Genomic DNA, 18,427 nt, shown 5'->3' with positions numbered 1-18,427 from the left:
TCTGTGTACGTGTTTGTGTGGTGTTGCTCACAAATACACCCACATTCATATGGGTGGTAGGGATTTATTAGTTAATTTATGAGGGTGGTATTGTGTGGATGAGGCAGGGGGCAGAATAGTAATCGGGCCCATATACAGTTCTGATATGTGCCGAGAATGCTGGGTAGTGTTCAGTCGACCTGTCAGAGCATCCACCGAGCAATCAATCACCCCCACCCCCCAATCACCCCCTTACCCACCAAAACACCCACCCACACTCTCACCCCGCCGCTCTCCTTGGGAGGGGTGAAGAGTCACCCGGAGGAATGGAGGGAGTGTGTAATATGAAGGCCATGATGCTCTGGAGCTGTCTGCAGGGATTCTATATGCCTCCATAAATATGCTGTGTAGGAGGATGTGTGTGGGGGGGGGGAGGACGTTATTGCTTCTATTTTTCTGTCTGCTGCTTTATGTAGCCTGTGGGGTATTTCACCTCCTGTCTTTCTGCCTCCTAACCTTGCACCCGTGGCCCACCCAGCCCATCCTCATGTTGTCTGCTACACTACTGTTCCTTCACCACACAAAGCAAGACTCTGGTGGTTGTTGCTAATAAAGCAGGAATGCACTGAGATCTGAGAGTCAGCTTGGTTATACCCTATATCAAACTTTTTTAATTTAGTGTTGCAAATAACCTAGACCCATGTCAGGATGTCATAAAAGTTCAGTTTGGGACTGTTCATTTTGCACTTTGGGACGGTACTGGGACAGTGAGGAAAAAGGTTAGTTGCGAGCCCTGCCTTCGACAAGCAGCCCAGTGCATTCTGGGGGTGCGGAGATGTAGTTGGGTGTTTATGACGCTTCATATGTCTTGTAGAGTTTTAAGCTGAAAAAGGAAAACCAAATCAATTGTCTGGGAGCGCTGGGGGGAGGCCTTACAATGGAGCAGGAGAGACCACAGGAGGTGTGTGCGTGTGCATGTGTGCGTGTGTGTGTGTGTGCATGTGTGTGTGTGCGTGTGTGTGCGTGTGTGCATGTGTGAGAGATGTGGAGCAGATGAAGTGTAGAGCTGCAGCTCTGCTTGTCCTGTCTTCTGTCAAATGATGGCCTGCTGCCAAACTCCTCCTAATCATCATTAGAATATCATGCACTTCCTTTAATATGCAAGCTGTGGTTCGTGCACACATCAAACGCTCCGGCCCCAAAACTTTGATCCATCCCCCCAAATTGATGTTTTATTTATGTATTTTCGCTGTGCGTGACCGCATTCCATATAGGTCACGATTCTTAATTTCCCCCTCCTCAAATGCAAGTTCAGAAAAGGGAAGTTGTTTTTTCTCGCCAAATCCCAAAAGCCTCCCCCCCCCCCTCTGGTCTCAGGTCCAGCTGGGGTCAGAGCCCACTCAGGCTGAACAGAGAGGTTTCACTGCTCCCAGCTCTGCGTGTCCTCACAGGGCAGTCTGTCTCTGCTCGTTTTAGACTCTGACACAGTTTCATCCACAATAGCCAACCTTTTTACGGGTCCGCTCTGTTGATCGTTGGTCTAGACGCAGGGCAAACAGTGGAAAAACGCTTGGTGTCTCTCTTCAGACACATCCGTGTCTGCTGCACCCTCCTTTACGATGGAATGAGAAGAGAACTGCTTGTCCCCTCCCGATGAGAAGGCAGGTCAGTTAGAGAGCTGTCAATCACGGTTCGTTATGTCTCTACCTTTGACCCTCCCTCAGGTCACCTAAGCCATGTCACAAAGTCCATTAGGCCAGAGTCATAAACAATACCACCTGCCACTCAACTGGCCTTGTAACCTGATCCATGCACCCTTTTTCTGGGTGTGTCTGGCTGGTTGTCCCCTCTGGAACCACCAGAGTAATTAGGGAGACTAATAATCTCCTCCAAAGCTGGGTAATGATACCTTAAGCTGTTGACGCTCACTTAAAGAGCTGCTCTTAAAAGTGGCTTGATGAAGGATCCTGAGACTTCCAAGATTTCCAGGACTGATGAAGGCAGATCTTAAGAAAAGGCCCGCGCCGTCTCAATTTCCAACCTGCCAAGAAACAAAAGTGGGAATGAAAAAAGTTTTTTTTCTTATTTCATTCATCTTGACAAGTCTTTCTTCAGAGAAAGCTACCCCCTCCGTGTCCTATCTACAAAGCTGCTCCCTCTACAAAGAGATCTTTTGAAGCGAATGTTAAAGTTGCTCAGCCGTGAGTTGGCTTGCTTGACTTGGCAGGACTAGCAGAAGTGTCCCCGAGCAAGGACAGTTTTTTCCCCACTGCCAAACAATAGTGTTAGGGTTAGAAGAATTTCGCGGCCAAACTCTCTGCAAGTGGGATACTGAAAGTAAAGACTAAAATAGCACTGTTTGTTTGACCAAGTCCACTGTACTGGGTCCTAAAAACATGTTTCTTTCACTTCGTTTCCTCCTGTTCCTCCTTCCTCACTTCCCTTCCCAGGCGCATGAATTCCAGCAGGTGCCTGTTACTCGGGCCTCAGATCACTTTCTCTGGTCGGTCATTGTGCTTTCCTTTCCTTCCCTATATCCATGCATCCTATTCCCCCCCCCCCCCGTTTTGTTAGCTGTGCCTGGGCAAAAGAACGGAAGGCTGCGATGTGCCACTGTGTCTTGCCCCTTGTGCGTGTGTGCCAGTGAGGCCTGTGTGTGTGTGTGTGTGTGTGTGTGTGTGTGTGTGTGTGTGTGTGTGTGTGTGTGTGTGTGTGTGTGTGTGTGTGAATGTGCAGTGTGTGCTTTAGTGGTAGGGGGTCGTTGCTTGTCAAGGGGACACATTTGAACTTGCCCAAGGCAGCAAATTGGTTCATTTTTAGAAAGTCAGCCCGAGAGAGGAAATCATGAATGAGGTTGAGACTGGTCAAACTCCAACCTTGACCTGGAGGGCCTTCTGATTGGTGCCAAAAAGTCACTCGGCACTAGCTGCAGAGAAGAGACTGAAAGAGAGAATTCTGTGAGAGAAAGAAGGAGGGAGGAAGAAGGAGGAAGAGAATGAGATAGAAAGAAGGAGGGAGAGACCAAGAGACAGGGAGGGGGAGAGAAAGACCGTGGAGTGGGAGAGATGGAGAAAGAAGGGAGGGGAGGGGGGCGGTTGGTATCAGTGACACACTTGGCTGGAACTGGAGGACATGCTTCAGCGAGCACCCCTGACCCGTTGTTAGCTGAACGCAGATAGCTAGCGAAAACAAAACCAAAACAGCAGGAGAGGGGAGATAAAGCTGCTGGCAGGCTGTGAGTCAGGACGCCTCATACGTGACTCAGAGAGAGTCACAGACAGCGTGCAGATGGTTTACACATTCACAGGCTCGTTACTGTAAATGTCACCCATGATAGGTACAAGCACAGCTTTCACCCGCAACGTTATTTAACCTCTTGTTATTTCTTTTGAGGCGGTTTAACCCTTTCGTGGCTGTGGCTTACATAATACTTTTACTGGAAGTCTTAACCATGTCTTGTGGTTCAGAGAGAAGGTGACAATGTTATTTTCCCAAAACGAATTCCTAAATGAACTCATTCGATTTCATGACTTATTTCCAACATATTTCATGTTGATAGAGAGCATCCCTAGATTGTGTTCAGTGCAATGCGTGGATCGTTATTGTCTGGTACTACACTACTGCATCACGTACTGTAAACCACATGTCTAGCATTTCCCTGGACATGTCTTTCCTATAAACACCCTGAACAGAGACTGAGACCACTAGCTCTGGTTCTCAACACCTCCACACCTTCCTGTGTGAATCAGCCAGTAACTAAGCACAGTAACTGCCCGGTCACTGTGCCCTGCCCAGTCCCTGCTCCTTCCTGTGGGGCAGTCTGCAGTAGCGATGCTACCCTCACTCTGGGCTCCTGGGCTCGGTCTTCTCTCGGTCAGGGGGATCCTGGGTTAACATCAGGGGGTATTACCGTGACGCAGGAGACAGTGGTTCCGCAAGGTGTTTGGCTGGTCTTCAGGTCCCTCTACTGGCGCCTGTACAGAACTGGCACCCCTCCACCACCAACCTGGCAACCCTCCACCACCAATCTGGCAACCGTCCACTACCAACCTGGCAACAATTCACCAGCAGCCTGTCACCCCATGGCCAGGGTTGGAGTTGTAATACAACATTGCTGTATGGTTGAATAAGAGCACAGTGACAGTAGCATTTAGTTTGAGGTACAATGTGGTGACAGTGAAGGAAGATGTCTATCTAGTGAAGGTGAATGCAACCTGTTTGTCCTGTCTGACAACATTGCTAGACAGTCATTGGGCTAGTGATCTATCAGGGTCACTTGCTGAAAGCCCCCTTGGTTACAGTACGGTTGTTCGACCCCCCTAAGCATGTTGGTCTACCTTTGTGGACGGTGAGTAATGGCTGCCCCACCACTGTGGACGCGTGGTGAATGGCCCCTGTCATGTGATAGGGGTGAATGGAGGGGGTAGAGGTCACTGGGGTCGGCCTGTGGGGATGTTTGGCTCATGCATTCCCCTCAGACAGCAGAGGATAAGTGATGGCCCTCCTCTGCAGCTCTACAGACCCACAGACCAGGGTCAGAAGAGCCTGTTTTATAGGTTATGGCTTGGGGGCAAACCAAGGAAGTATGCCTCATAACCAACTAGAGAGCCTTGGCCTGAAAGTGACTCTTTGAGGCGGTCTGTCTTTTGCTTTCACTGTTACTTGACTCATATTTATTAAATGACGCAGCAACTCTTTTTTTCTCTCTCTCCCTTTCGTTTCCCCCCACAAAACAATTCCACTTATTACTCACTGGTTTTGAAGGTTTAAGTTGTGGTGGCTTTATTTAGGCATCGCCCTCTGCTGGTCACAGGTGGCATTGGCCATCCCCTGCCTGTCCAGACCACAGATAGACATCAGCAGCATCTAGTGACAGAGAATCAGGCTCCAGACTGTCTGCCCGAAGCTCCCAATCAAAATCATATTACTCCAACCTTCCACATTAATTTCTCTCTCGCTGACCAGATGGCAGCCTCGATAGATTTCAAACGAAGAGATAGTCATGTACAGCATGTACAAGCAGTCTCTGTTACACCCAGGGGCCAAATCTATCCAGGGGGACTCCATGAAGAGGCAAAGCTTAATCAAACATTCAGCACTTCAGAGTGGCATAATTACTGTATCAATAAAACAGTTCTGCTCTGTGTCTGCCAAAGTGTTAGCATTACGCTACAGAGCTAGCATCCTCTGAGCAAACTCTGTTGCATTTAGGTTGGATAAGGACTTGCATCACTTCTCCCCATGGTACTGAGAGTCGGGCTGACTCTTGGTTGGCATGGACACTGTTGCGAGGTGCATTTTCTGAGGTGGAGATGGGACGGGGATGGGGTTAAGGTGACCATTGGGTGAAAGGTTATATTAGGGGAATGGGGCCATCGGTATGGTACCCTTACCTCCTTATCATCCCTGTGAAGATGGTGGCCCTGTAGGTGTGAGAGGATCAGGCAGGGGCCAGCTGAAGTACAGGACGCCCCAGGGGGGGACACGACACTGAATACATCCAGGGGAGCGATAGGGGGAGGAGGAGGGGGGAGGCGGCGTGGGGAGAGGGAGAGATAGAGAGAGAGAGAGAGAGAGAGAGAGAGAGAGAGAGAGAGAGAGAGAGAGAGAGAGAGAGAGAGAGAGAGAGAGAGAGACATAGATAGGTAGTGAGAGAGAGCGATAGAGAGGCGGAAACCGATGGAGAGAGAGAGAGAGAGAGAGCTATCGTTATATTAATTTTCAAGGCTGAAGTTAGGCAGAGTGAAGTCTTTTTCTTCACTCTGCCTAACTTCAGCCTTGAAAATGAATGTCGCAAAATGAATGCATGTCGATGAGCCACCAAATCCAAGTCGTAGCTCAAGCCTGAAATCCAAACGTAATGAAAATAATGACTTGCCAGCCTCACTACTGAGTCACCTATCTGGTTTGATTCACTGTAATCAGAGACTACCAGGAAGTGTGACTCATCAGTGAAGCTGGTCCAAACATTGTGAATTGCAGTGACACAGTTCCTACAGCTCTTACAGCTCATCTTGCTTCCCTCTCATTGGGATCCAACAGTGTTTAGCAAGTCTGGTTTGAGCTCTGCTGACTCACGGTATGAGGCCGGTAGCATGACTCAAGTGAAACACAATACTAGGTAGTCAAAGTTTCATTGGGGGGATGTGGATTCTTGTAGATGATTGCTTAGTTAATAAGGGTGTGTGGGTGGGTGCATGTATGTGTCTGCGTGTGTACGTGTGTGTGTGTGTGTGCGTGTGTGTGTGTGCGTGTGTAAATGATTCCTCCTCTTCATCCCTGTATGTCGGCCTCAGCCAGAGACGGTGGCCCCACACTCCACAGTCTGAGTCTTCCACACCACTAATGACACGTTGGCGCGTTTAGGTTCCTCTCGCCCTTCCTGATTCGTTTCCGGGGGCGGGACCTCCAGGTTGCCGTCTGCGGGGTGCTGATTACAGAGCCCTGAGAGATCCCGGAATAGATGAGTGTCATTCAGAAGCCTCGGAATGCCACGGAACGCCTCGGAAGCCTTCGGAACGCCTGTGTAAAGCCCATGGCCCAAACTCCGACAAAGCTCGGAGTAGAAATCACCAGCGCACCGCATAGAGGAGACCCCACAATTAGGCCTGTCACAGTGATAGGAGTAGATACTGTAATAGAGGACTAGCTACTGTACAGCACATGATTTGTGCTTACAAAGCTGCCAGCTAGCCTCAACGGCTAATTACAACAGTTAAGTACAACAGTTATCTATGGGCTCCTCTGAGGTGTTTTGGGTTTGAATTCAGCTCAGGTTGCTATCCTGCTATTTCAATTAGTGGTTAGCTCCAGGTTTCTTCTTGCTTGCTGTTTTTTTACGGTCATCAAGCAGTCTGTGTTATCTCTGTCTGACAGTCTGAATCTGGCTGGCAGAATAATTATGTATTTTGGAGAAAGGATTTGAGAAGCCCCACACAGTGACTCTAAGCCAGACGCTAATTAGCTGTTAGCTGTCCCACTAACCCACCTAAGAGTGTTATTGAGGCAAAAATGTAGGTGATGCCGTCAGTGTTTACAAACAGACTAGGCTTGCTGGTTACCCTAACCGCATCCCAACCTTGTTTTGAGGCAGCATTGCCAAGGTGACGTCACAGACTGTGGCCTGCGAGCCAGACGCTACCTCACACCATGGTCAACATGGTGAGGTGAAGTGTGTGTGTGTGTGTGTGTGCATGTGTGCCTCCGTGCAGAAGATTCATACACTAAATCTCACCATTGTGTGTCTGTGTATGTGTGTGTGTGTGCCCTGTCCTACCCTCATGGTATATGTACATGTTTATTTACATTTAGTCATTTAGCAGACGCTCTTATCCAGAGCGACTTACAGTAAGTACAGGGACATTCCCCCCGAGGCAAGTAGGGTGAAGTGCCTTGCCCAAGGACACAACGTCAGTTGGCATGACCGGGAATCGAACTGGCAACCTTCGGATTACTAGCCCGATTCCCTCACCGCTCAGCCACCTGACTCCCTGTTTATATATGTTTATGTCTATATATGTTCCACGTTGGTTCTGCACCAGTCTAACCCCACCTTGCTTCATTATCCATGCTGAGCAGCTGAACTCTCAAAGGAGAAGATCAGAGCAGCCATTAGCAGGAAGAGGGGAAGCTGGCCTCCACCTTCAGGTGCAGTTAGCGGATAGCTGTTAGCTGTATCTTACCATGCATCAGCTCTGCTTTGTGATTCTAGCTGCAGACTGGCAGAAGGAAAGAGAGGCACAGCTCAGCTTAGACGGCCTCTCTGTACTGTAGGGGGTCAAGGTTGCATGGCTGCAGCTGGAGAGATTGAGCCGTGGAGGGAAGAAAGAGAAGGACGGAGGGAAACAGGGAGGGAGAGAGGGAGGGCAAGAGACCCTGAAGCCAAGTCAGTTTGTGCCAAGGGCTGCCTTTACCTTCTGTCTCTATCATTCCCTGTCTTCCTTCCTTTCTCCGCCCATCTTCCGCCTGTGTGCTTCTCTCCTCTCTCTCTCTCTTTTCTCCCTCTCGCTCTCTCCTTCCTCGCCACCTTGTCCCTGGCCCATGGGGAATCCTGCTGGGAGGAGGGGTGGATTAGTGGCCGACTGAACCAGAGAAAAGATGCCAGGAAAAGTTGTCATCACTCCCCTGTAGTGTTGTTCCTAATTGCAGAGTGATCTTAGCCCTGTCATTCTCACTGATCCCCCTCTCCCTGCTCCCCCTTTCCCTGACCCCTCCTCCATCCCAGCGGTTTCAGCATGGAGCTCCTTTGATTGACAGGTCTGAGACCAGTATATGGGAGTATCTATCCAAAGTGTGCAATTATTTAATTTCATGCTTAGGTTTTTCCCCCCTTAACTGACAAACTGGCCTGGCGTATAGAGACTTGTGTGTTCAGAAATGATGACTTGTTTTCTTTCAGCCAAGTAGATTTGAATCACAAATCAGTTGAGGGGAAAGGAGTCCTACTGTCACTTTATGAATTTGGTAAGTTGATCAATGCTCTTGGCATGGAGTACATACAGTAGTCTCTGTATCTTATTTAGGCCCTTCAAGGAGAGAGGGAGAAGGGGAGGGAGAGAGAGGGAGAGGGAGGGAGAGAGAGGGGGGGGGGTGTGAATGGGAAGGAGGGAGAAAGAGAGGGCCTTCCTTATGCGTTTAAACAAGACAACTTCATCAACCTTAAATTAAATCCATCTCCTTTCCTACAGGAATGTGTTTCTTTGGCCAAATATAATCACCCCAGCATATCAAACCAAACGCCCACTGCCACTTAAAATGGACGGATCATTTTTCCAACCAACAAATCAGAGGTTGCTAGACACTCAAAAAAAGGATCCTATTTTATCAGATTTACTGTCTAAAAAATATCTGTAGATATCTCACATCGGGCTAGTGTTTGTTAGATTTATACAAAGCTGTCCTGGGAAGTTGACAGGTGTTAGAGAACAGCTTAGGTAGGCTTTCAGATCTCTCTCTCTCCCTGACCGAAATCAGGATTGTTTCTAAGAACACAGTGTCATGCCCATCAGACAGCCAGTTTACCGTGGAAATGCTTTCCAGATGCACGGATCTGGAGGGGTTTTCTTCAATGTTCTCCTCTAGTCTGAAGGTATAATGACCAAGAGAGCCTTTGCTGGGGATTTTATTTTTTTATTTTTTTACAATTTTTGTTATTGATCGCTATTTTTGTTTCTGTTTTAACTCTGCTGTCTGACCCTCAAAAAGACAAAGAACAGTCTTCAGAGGTTGACTCATCATGGAAGCCATTGATTTTATTGCCGCATCACTCTTGAAGTTTATGCAGTTTTTATGTGGAACTTAATTACACTTAAGGTTCATCTTGGAATTGTCTGTGTGCCAAGTTGTTCTTGGCTAATGGGTGTGAGGTGAATATGAAAAAGATCCTTCACTGTTAAGTAACCCTAACCCACTCAGACAATCCCAGGGATCCATTCTCAAAGGATTTTGGGAATAGGAGTTCCAGAGATCCCAATGCATAATCTCAAATCGAATTGTACCTCAAATACAATTACCATGTATTGGAGCTGGGTGGACAGTACCCCTGATTGAATCAAATGAAAAAGTAAGTCTCCTTGGCTGTTTAATTAGCCGGGAAGAAGTTGTTTCTCTAATCAAGCTATAATACATTCTGCTATCAATCATTTTTCGAAAGGATGGGGAATTGGGGGGCCGCACACTTGTACCTTGCCCCCTCAAAACCCCCAATCCTCCCACTCCCTCAAATCTTTTAACAAACGATGGAATCATTGCCATATGTCATTTGTCTCGGACTTGTCTGGTGTGGGTGGTGGGGAGAGCTGTGGAGTGGAAAGATGGCATGAAATCTGAGGAAACAAAGACAAAAATCTACTTGGTGTTGAGGTCAGATACCCAATATCCAAGCATCCAGGGAGGCCTGTTGTGTTTCTGTTGAGGGATGAGGGGGTTTGTGTGTGTGCGTACGTGTGTGCGTGTGTTTATGTCTGTGTTTTTATATGTGTGTGTGTGTGTGTGCGTCATTTCCCATCTTCGGCCCTATCCCCACACAGGACATGTCCCTGTATGAACCACTTGGGTGATGACATGTGTGTGCGGTCCTGTGTCATTCTCCTGGTCGTCTGTGGGTGTGGCATCTGTCTCCACGCAGCTCAACAGACGAGATGGCTAAACGCTCAGCGGCTTGAAACGAACAGTGATGTCACGTCCTTTCTCGCGTGTGTTGCGAGTGTTGAGTGGGAGACTTAGTGTTCGTCCACGTCTTTCCCTTGTTCAGCACTTATCATTCAAGTGCACTGTCTTTCTTTCCATGGCTGAGGCTCTGTGGCTGCAGTCAGACTTACCTCATCTCCCCTCACCCTGAGGCTCTGCCTTTCCTCAGTGGCTGACTCCCCCTAAAGGCGGTGCTGCGCCACTGCACCACGTTCGACAAGTACCTGCGTAGCTATAGAGTCTGCATTGTGATCACACACAGTGGGAGCGATCCATCTGCTCTCTGCAAGGCACTATCATGTCGGCGTGAGAACCCCCCCCCCCTCCCCCCCGCTGTGGATGCTTACGGGACGGTGGTGCTGACTGCATAACAGGTACCTAGAACGCTCCGCACACGCTAGGTCCGTGACTGACTGGAGACGGGTCTTTGAACTGTCTCGGAGGGCTGAGGAGGAGGAAGGGGGGTGGGGGGATGGGGGTTGGGGGGGGCAGGAGGGGGTTGTGTGCGAGTGTTGTGGTGGCGGGACTATCGGAATAGAGGGGGGGGGGAAGGAAGGAGAGAGGGAAACAGGGAGAGAGAGAGATGGGTCTGTGTGTGCTAGCATGTATTCCTGGCTGCATGCGAGCACTCTTGTCAAGATTCTCTGTAAACACTTGGGCTGGCATTTCTAAGTTTGGGGCTTGTGCTTTCATGAGTCTTGTCATTGACCGACAGTGTTGTTTGGCTGATTGAATGGCACTACATTTACATTACATTTACATTTAATGGGAGTCAGGTGGCTGAGCGGTTAGGGAAGCGGGCTTGTAATCAGAAGGTTGCCAGTTCGATTCCCGGCCGTGCAAGATGACATGTCCCTGGGCAAGGCACTTCACCCTACTTGCCTCGGGGGAATGTCCCTGTACTTACTGTAAGTCGCTCTGGATAAGAACGTCTGCTAAATGACTAAATGTAAGAATGGCACTAAGCGTCAAAGAGCAACAATGAGTCAAGAGCAAGTCAGACAGTGACGCATGACCTGCTCAACTGAGAGCTCCATTGAAGGGGCTTTAATAGATCTAATGAATACATCAGCTTTTGACAGTGGAAGACAGAATCTGGTTTTACCATCAGTCTTACATGACAGGGTAGAATGCGTGGGTTTCGATAGCGACAAGAAAAGTGGCTAGTACTGGCATTTTCTCAGTCAGTTGTACTGGGTATGAGTATACCATAGTCTTGAAAGAGTCCAAATAAATATCCACCTTTATTAGTTGCTAACTTCGTAAGGGTCTCTTTAAGTGGTGTAGCGAATGCCTTGCAACAGACTGCTTAACCTTGAAGCCACGTCCTTCTGTTTCTTGCATGACATTATCTGATTGGGATACTGTCGTGTAATCACTTTCTCTGCGCCAGCAGACTCCAGAATGGAACACACTTCAAGCCCCAGAGCCCTCCTGCTCTTCAAATACTGATTCATACAATCAAACATTTAAGAATGGATTTCACTATTATGCAATCATCATTAGCGTACTGGTGGATATCAATGTTGATTGGACGGCGTGTTTGGTCCTTGTGTGGGTTTTACACATGCCTGGGCAGTGAGAGGTCTGTTCTCTGGCTTGAAAACCGCTAACTGAGTTATCCAATCGTTTTCCTTGAGTTGACAGATGCGGTCGCACAGCGAGTATTTTCTTCAGCTTGAAACAATGGCTTGTGGTGCTTTTAATTGAAACAGTCCACTGGGCACCCATTCCACACTATCACAGTTAGAATGACTTTCCCGTCCCCCCCTGGCTAATGAGATGTAACTCTCTCCCCCCCCCCCCTCCCCTCTCCTTTTCTTCATCCCTTTCTTTTTGGGCTGCTGAATGACAAGGAGCCGATTGAAAGGTCCCTCTTTTCCCAGAAATACCCTGGCAGGCTGACTCTCTTTCTCCATCTTTCCCCCTCTCTGTTTCTTTCTACCTCTCTGTGTCTTTTTCTACCTCTCTCTTTTTCTCTCCCACAGTCAATTTGTCATTGCGGCAGACTTAATTCTCCCTGTATTTTTTGGGGAGGGTGGCAGAGAGGCAGGGTAGGGGTGGAGAGGGAGGGAGGGAGGCTGCAGCAGAGGTGCAGGGGATCAGACAGACCTCTCATCCTCCTCCGCTTCTCCTCTTCCTCCTCTGTGCAGTAGGAAGCTCTGAGAGAGAGACAGAGTCTGTCGGGTGGGCAGCCCAGCTCCCTAACCTGGGCCAGCTGACGGCCGCTGTCACTGCAATTAACCAGGAAATGATGACGCAAGGTAGACGCCACCTGCCGGCGGTCATCGGCCTTTGTCGTCATGGTTGCCATGTGGCTGCCGTGACTAAAGGTGTTGGCTCGTGTGTGTGTGCGTGTGTCCGTGCCAATGGCTATTTGTTTGTGTTCTCACCCTAGCCAAACACACAGGGTGGTAAAGCCTAATGGAGCTTAAGAGATGTGGTTTGAATTGTGTGTGTGCGTGTGTCTGTGCGTGTGTTTGTGCTTCCCTGAGTGTCTATGACGACAGAGTACTTTCTGTTTTTTGTTTTTATGGGTCTTCATCATGGGTTAAGTCAAAGGAGAAAACCACAACAAGCACTAAATGCCGGCTTCTTTGAAGAAAACATGTCTGATTCCCCAAAAAGAGAGAAATGCAATTATGTAAAGTGATGTGTGAGGCAAAGAAAAGGATAACTTCAGAATGAGGAATGCTTGGTTTTATGAGGGACTTTCTCAGACTTTAAAACCCACACTTTCGTTGGGTAGAATATCTATTCATCTCTTTATCGAAGACTTCCTCAAAACATGTCCTTTGTCGATGAGGAATTGATTTTCACTAACCCGGTGAAGCCCATTCTTAGTTTTTTCGCCGGTGCGCTTGAAGTCACAGAGAAACCCTCCTCTCGAGGAACCCCTCGCGTTTCTGAGCGGATTTCACTATAGAAAAGCCCTCACGCTGGTCAGGGCCTCACATAGGTGGGATATGAAAAAGCTGAACCTCTGAGCTAATCCAGGGATCACGGGGAAGTAACAGGGCCGTGAAAGCGGCGGGTGGGCGTGTGTGACTGGGGGCCTACTGAGGAAGGTCTTCAAGCAGCCATCAGAGTCAGAGATGAGGTTCAGGAGGAGGGAAGGGGAGAGGGGGCACAGCCCTGGATCTGGGTGTAAATACTGCTGGGGTGGACCAGACTACTCCATGAGAGCGGGGTTTGTGAGGCACCAATGAAGGTTGGTGATGTTTCCTGTTAGCTTGTCAGGACTTTACTTCTAGGTAAAGAGTGGTCCGAGAGACTGCTGTTTCTCACAGTAGTGGAAGGCACAGATAAAGCAGGCCTGCTATGTGCTTCTCAAGCTGAAGCCGGCAGGAAAACCACTGCAGCTGTTGGCGTCCATCACTCACAGAGAACATTATGGCTGCCACTGAGAGACTTGTTGGATGATGAAGAGGTTTTAGATGATCGTACACGGGCCCTTCTGCTCTCTGTGTGGAGGGCGATATCCTTGCCAGTCTCTCAGAGTGACCTCATAAACAGATCGAGTCGTCTTCTTGCTTTTCTTGCTCCCAGCCCCGGCCTTTTGTCGAAATATTTGTGTTTGTGTTGGAGACGGCGCGTTTGGGTCGAGTTCCTGGTGCGCACTGCGCCACTTATGTTGAGAGGAAGGGAACCCGTGGGTCCTCCGGATAGGGCCAGGCTGTGGAAGCGTCCAGCACGGTTTGTTTTTCTGTGTGGTCGAGGATAGCGCTGACCAGGGTACTAAAACAAATATGAGTCATACCTCAAACAGGACAAGCCAAGAACTTTGGTTCCTGTCTTTACGTTAGTCAGAGCATACCGTCTCTCTCCCTCTCTCCCTCCAACCTTCTCTCTCCCTTGAACTCTACACTCTCTTTCTCTTTAGCACTTGTTCTTTTGCTCTCTCTTTCTCTCTCACACTCTCTAACTCTCTAATTCTGTCACTATGTAGATCCATGTCCTTACCTTGTGTCCTCCTCTCCACAGATCTACACAGACTGGGCGAACCACTACCTGGCCAAGTCTGGGTGCTCCAGGCTCATCAAGGACCTCACGCAGGACATTGGTGACGGAGTGCTGCTTGCTGAGATTATCCAGATTATAGGTAAAACACACACATGCTCATGCACACACAAACATGCACACGTTGACATACGTACGCACAGACATACACGCAGTCAAACACTCATACACACACAAATACACACACATATGAGCGACAATGTTACCTCTAAAGTTATAGTGGGTCCAACTAAGTACATCCTACCACAAAGTTGAAAATCCATAAACCACTCATCCTCTTTAGCATGAAACACATCAACATGTATAGCATTTAGCGTAAATCTTTCAAACCAGTGGCACTTTGCCACGATATTCGACACGATAGCCCTCAACGATCGCACTCAATTTAGTTGTACACAATACAGTTTGCACAACAGCACAATCTGGTGGGTCACAGCCGCGAACACACACACACTTACACACACAGACACAATGATATTGCATCCACGAGTCATTATTTTAGTCTTGACTTTACCTCAGTTTGGACAGAGGGAAAGCTTTCATGTCAACCTTCTATAAAACACAAACACTTTATCTTCATTTCCAGCTAAGGTCTATGGCAGGAGAAATCTACAGTCCTGGCAGACTGGGACACACGGATTGTAAACTATTTATGCTCTATTAAAGCATGTGTCTCCCATGTGTGTCTTTTAGCAAGCCCAGAGTGGCTTGTGTTTATTTTTCTCTCCTCTCTCTGTGTTTCCTTCTCCCTGTCCCTTTCTCTCTCTTTCTCTCTCTTTCTCTTTACCCCTGTTTCTACAATATCTACCCCTCTTTCTCTCTACTCCCCTCTCTCCACAATATCAACCTCTCGCTTTCTCCCCCTCCCTGCTCTCTCTCTCCTTTCCCCCCTCCTGGGCTGTATTGAAACCTTACCCAGCTCTCTCAAACAGACAATGGCCAAAGCCAGTCTGTCAGTAATGTTGGAGCAGCAGCTGATGAATTAGCAGGCGTGGAGTTTTTTTTTTCTCTTTCCCAAACTTATGCTGCCCCGAAGTTCTGGGCCAGACAGCATTCCTCCATACACACACTCACCCACACACACAAGCTGAGGTCCACGCCGCGTCTGCCCCGATCCCTAACAGGGGTCTGTCAACTTTGACCCCCCTGGTTTGAGGGTGCGTGAAAAGTCTCTGTGCGCTGAGGAGGCTGTTTCTGACGGACGCTTTTACACTTTTGGCTCTTTCTTTCTTCCAGCAAATGAAAAGGTAGAGGACATCAATGGCAGCCCTAGGAGTCAATCACAGATGGTGAGTGTTCTGCTTCCCTCTACTATACATGAATATCACTGTCTCCGGACTTCTTTGTTCATTTGTGACATACATTGAATGGTAGTTACCGTACCGTAAATGTTTTAGGAATTCTATCATTTAAATACAAACTTTTCATAGCCCGTTCTCAGTACGTTCAAGATCACTAATGATGAGAAAAGGGACATTTGGATCCTAATTATAATAATACATGTGACTAGATGAATCACCACAAATTGCCATCATTAGAAGATAATTTGCCCTCAGTTTGACAGTAACTGTCTTGTGTTTGGGTGTGTTGGTCTGTCTGGGTATTTGTTCTTTCACAGATGTAATTAAAAGTGACTTAACAGAGTTAGAACATGTTAAATTAACTCAGAGGGGTGCTTAGTGCTTAAAGGTCTGGCACTCAATCTTAAAGAATCTAGCGCTGCTGGTGTGTGTGTGTGTGTGTGAATGTGTGTGTGTGTGTTTGTGAATGTGTGGGCACTACAACCATTTGGCTCTGCACGCCTGCAAACTCTGTCTGACAGAGACTGTGTGTGTGTGTGTGTGTGTGTGTGTGTTTGAGGTCAGCACTTTGTCTCTGGCACTCCAATCCCATTGATCCGACACCTGCTCCAACCACAGAGGTCCTGCCAGGCTCCTTACCAGGGGCACGAAACTTTACTCTGAGGAAACACGCCTGCTTGTGGCTTGGTTATAGATGAACGGAAGCAGGAGAAACATTTGAGACGCATAGAGGCACACACACACACATACAAACACACATACAGACACACACAGAGACTTACACACACATACAAACACACATACAGACACACACAGAGACTTACACACACATACAAACACACATACAGACACACACAGAGACTGACACAGACACGCACACGCAGACAGACATACACCCCCAGAGACACACAGCCCCGCACACACTCCCTGCACAGAACCGTTAAGGTAAGCATGCTCCCCTAGAGCAGCAGGGATTTGAGGACGGTTCCTGGAGGTGGTGGGTCACATGGGCAGCTCCTCAGGCGGGTGCTCGGTGAGAGCGCCGGCAGGGGATGTGACAGGTCTGCAGAGTGTCATGATGTTGTGCGAGAGGTGTCGCACGCCCGCTGAATGGAGCACAGTGGATTGCTTGTCAGGTTGTCAGTTCCCCTTTTCCGTCTGTCTGGCAGAGGAGTAGCAATATGTATCGATGAACGCACCAGGGATATCCATCAGCGTGCATGGGTGTTTAATATCTCACATCAGTCTGTTTAGACCCCATAGCTCAGCAGATAAATGACACCCTCCGTCCGTCTTGTTTTTTAAGAGAGTTGTTCTGTACCTGGAAGAAGAGAGGTGGCAGGGAATTTGTTCCTTCCTTGCGACCTGTCCCTGACCCCCGCATGTTTCAAACTTCACCGATCAATAACATGCATGGTGGACTGTCTCTTCTGGATGGGACCCAAACGCTGGTCTGGAGGCAGTGGGGATGGGTTCAGCTCAGTGCTCAAGAGCATTTGGCTGCAGGTCAAGATGTCGCAGGTTCAAATCCCCCTCAATTTGGATCAAACATTATGGCGCGTTATTATAAAGCAGCCAGCCAGTTCTAGAGGTCGGTAATCGACCCTCTAAGTTTTTTTCCTTCCAAAGTGTGGGATGAAGGATGTGGTACCCCTGCACACCGAGCAGGGCCCAGGGGGGAGGGAGGGGAAAACAACTCTGGAACTTTCCATGCATGCGAGGGAATGGTGGAGATTCTCCCAGGAGTGGCTTGACATTCCCTAGTGGTCAGATTCCGGGATTCCAAGCGTGCCTGTTTACGGAACTGGGCTGTGGCGGGGTGTATTTGGGGTCATTGAATGGTTTGTCTGTTGGTTGGTTGGAGGTTCGGCATGTTGGCTGTTTGGTTGTTTGACTGGTTCGGACCCCATGGTTTCTGGGAACTGGGGTGCAGGGGGTTTGGAGTTCTGAGTGTCGGGACCACATCCTTGCCCACATGAAGGAACTCGGAGGGTGAAGACCACGACCGCTCATCAGCTGAGCCAAACACGGGATGAGAGAGAGAGAGACAGAGAGAGAGACAGAGAGACAGAGAGAGAGAGAGAGAGAGAGAGAGAGAGAGAGAGAGAGAGAGAGAGAGAGAGAGAGAGTAGCACAAGGAAAGAGGTGGAGATCCTCAGTCTGATTATGTCTCTCCCTGGGGGGAACACACTTCTGAAGTGTTCACATTGTAGCTCTGTTCCATTTTACCGAGGGCTTTTACAGATGTCTCTCACACTCTGCGGCATGCTTTGTGCTCATCTCAGCATGTTGAATCTAATGTGGTCTGACAGTGGAGCATCATCAATTGTACGGACCGCTAAAGGAATTAGATATGTGCCTGACTCCTTTGAATAGAACAGTTATCTCTCTGTATCTAACACACACTATCTATCTTTATGTCTCTGTCTTTATCCCCCTCTTTCTCACTCTCGCTTTTCTCTCTAGATCCCTCCTCTCTCTTTCTCTCCCTTTCCCTCTTTCTATTTCTCTCTCTCTCTCCATCCCTCCATCCCTCTTCAAACAGACAGAGGCAGCCAGGGTAGTAAAAAGAGCCTCATTTAGAGGGAAAATAAAGGTTCTCAACACTAATCGCGCTCATTAAAGACATCATTAGAAAGACCACAGCACATGTTTGTCATAGTGATTCGACAGACAGATGAGTGAAATTCCCCCAAAAACGCCTTACTGCTGTTGAGGGAAACCCAAGAAAAGCCTACTTTTAGCTCGATAGTTAAAAGCATATTGAACGGAGATCCTCCACACAAATGTGAGTTCCGTGACTACTAGGATTGCCATATGCTATTATATGTCCGGTAACTGCCTAGTAAACTCTAGGCATATTTCATCGAAGCACCTAAACGAAACTTTTCCATAGTTGGAAGCTTCGGGGTATGGGCTGAGTTAGCCGCCTGTCTCCC

General features: G+C 48.4%; 1 protein-coding gene across 1 annotated transcript in view; it reads left to right on the top strand.

The window, feature by feature from the left end:
• Window positions 1–18,427, top strand: part of nav3 (neuron navigator 3) — a 127,768-nt gene that overhangs the window by 25,576 nt on the left and 83,765 nt on the right. Inside the window, 2 exon segments of the mRNA XM_067254993.1 lie at window positions 14,152–14,269; window positions 15,424–15,476. Of these exon segments, the coding sequence (XP_067111094.1) occupies window positions 14,152–14,269; window positions 15,424–15,476 (171 nt within the window).

This window comes from Osmerus mordax, chromosome 17, assembly GCF_038355195.1.
Source record: "Osmerus mordax isolate fOsmMor3 chromosome 17, fOsmMor3.pri, whole genome shotgun sequence".
Classification (NCBI taxonomy): domain Eukaryota; kingdom Metazoa; phylum Chordata; class Actinopteri; order Osmeriformes; family Osmeridae; genus Osmerus; species Osmerus mordax.
The sequence above is the reverse complement of the archived record's forward strand: the minus strand, read 5'-3'. Positions and strand labels throughout refer to the sequence as shown.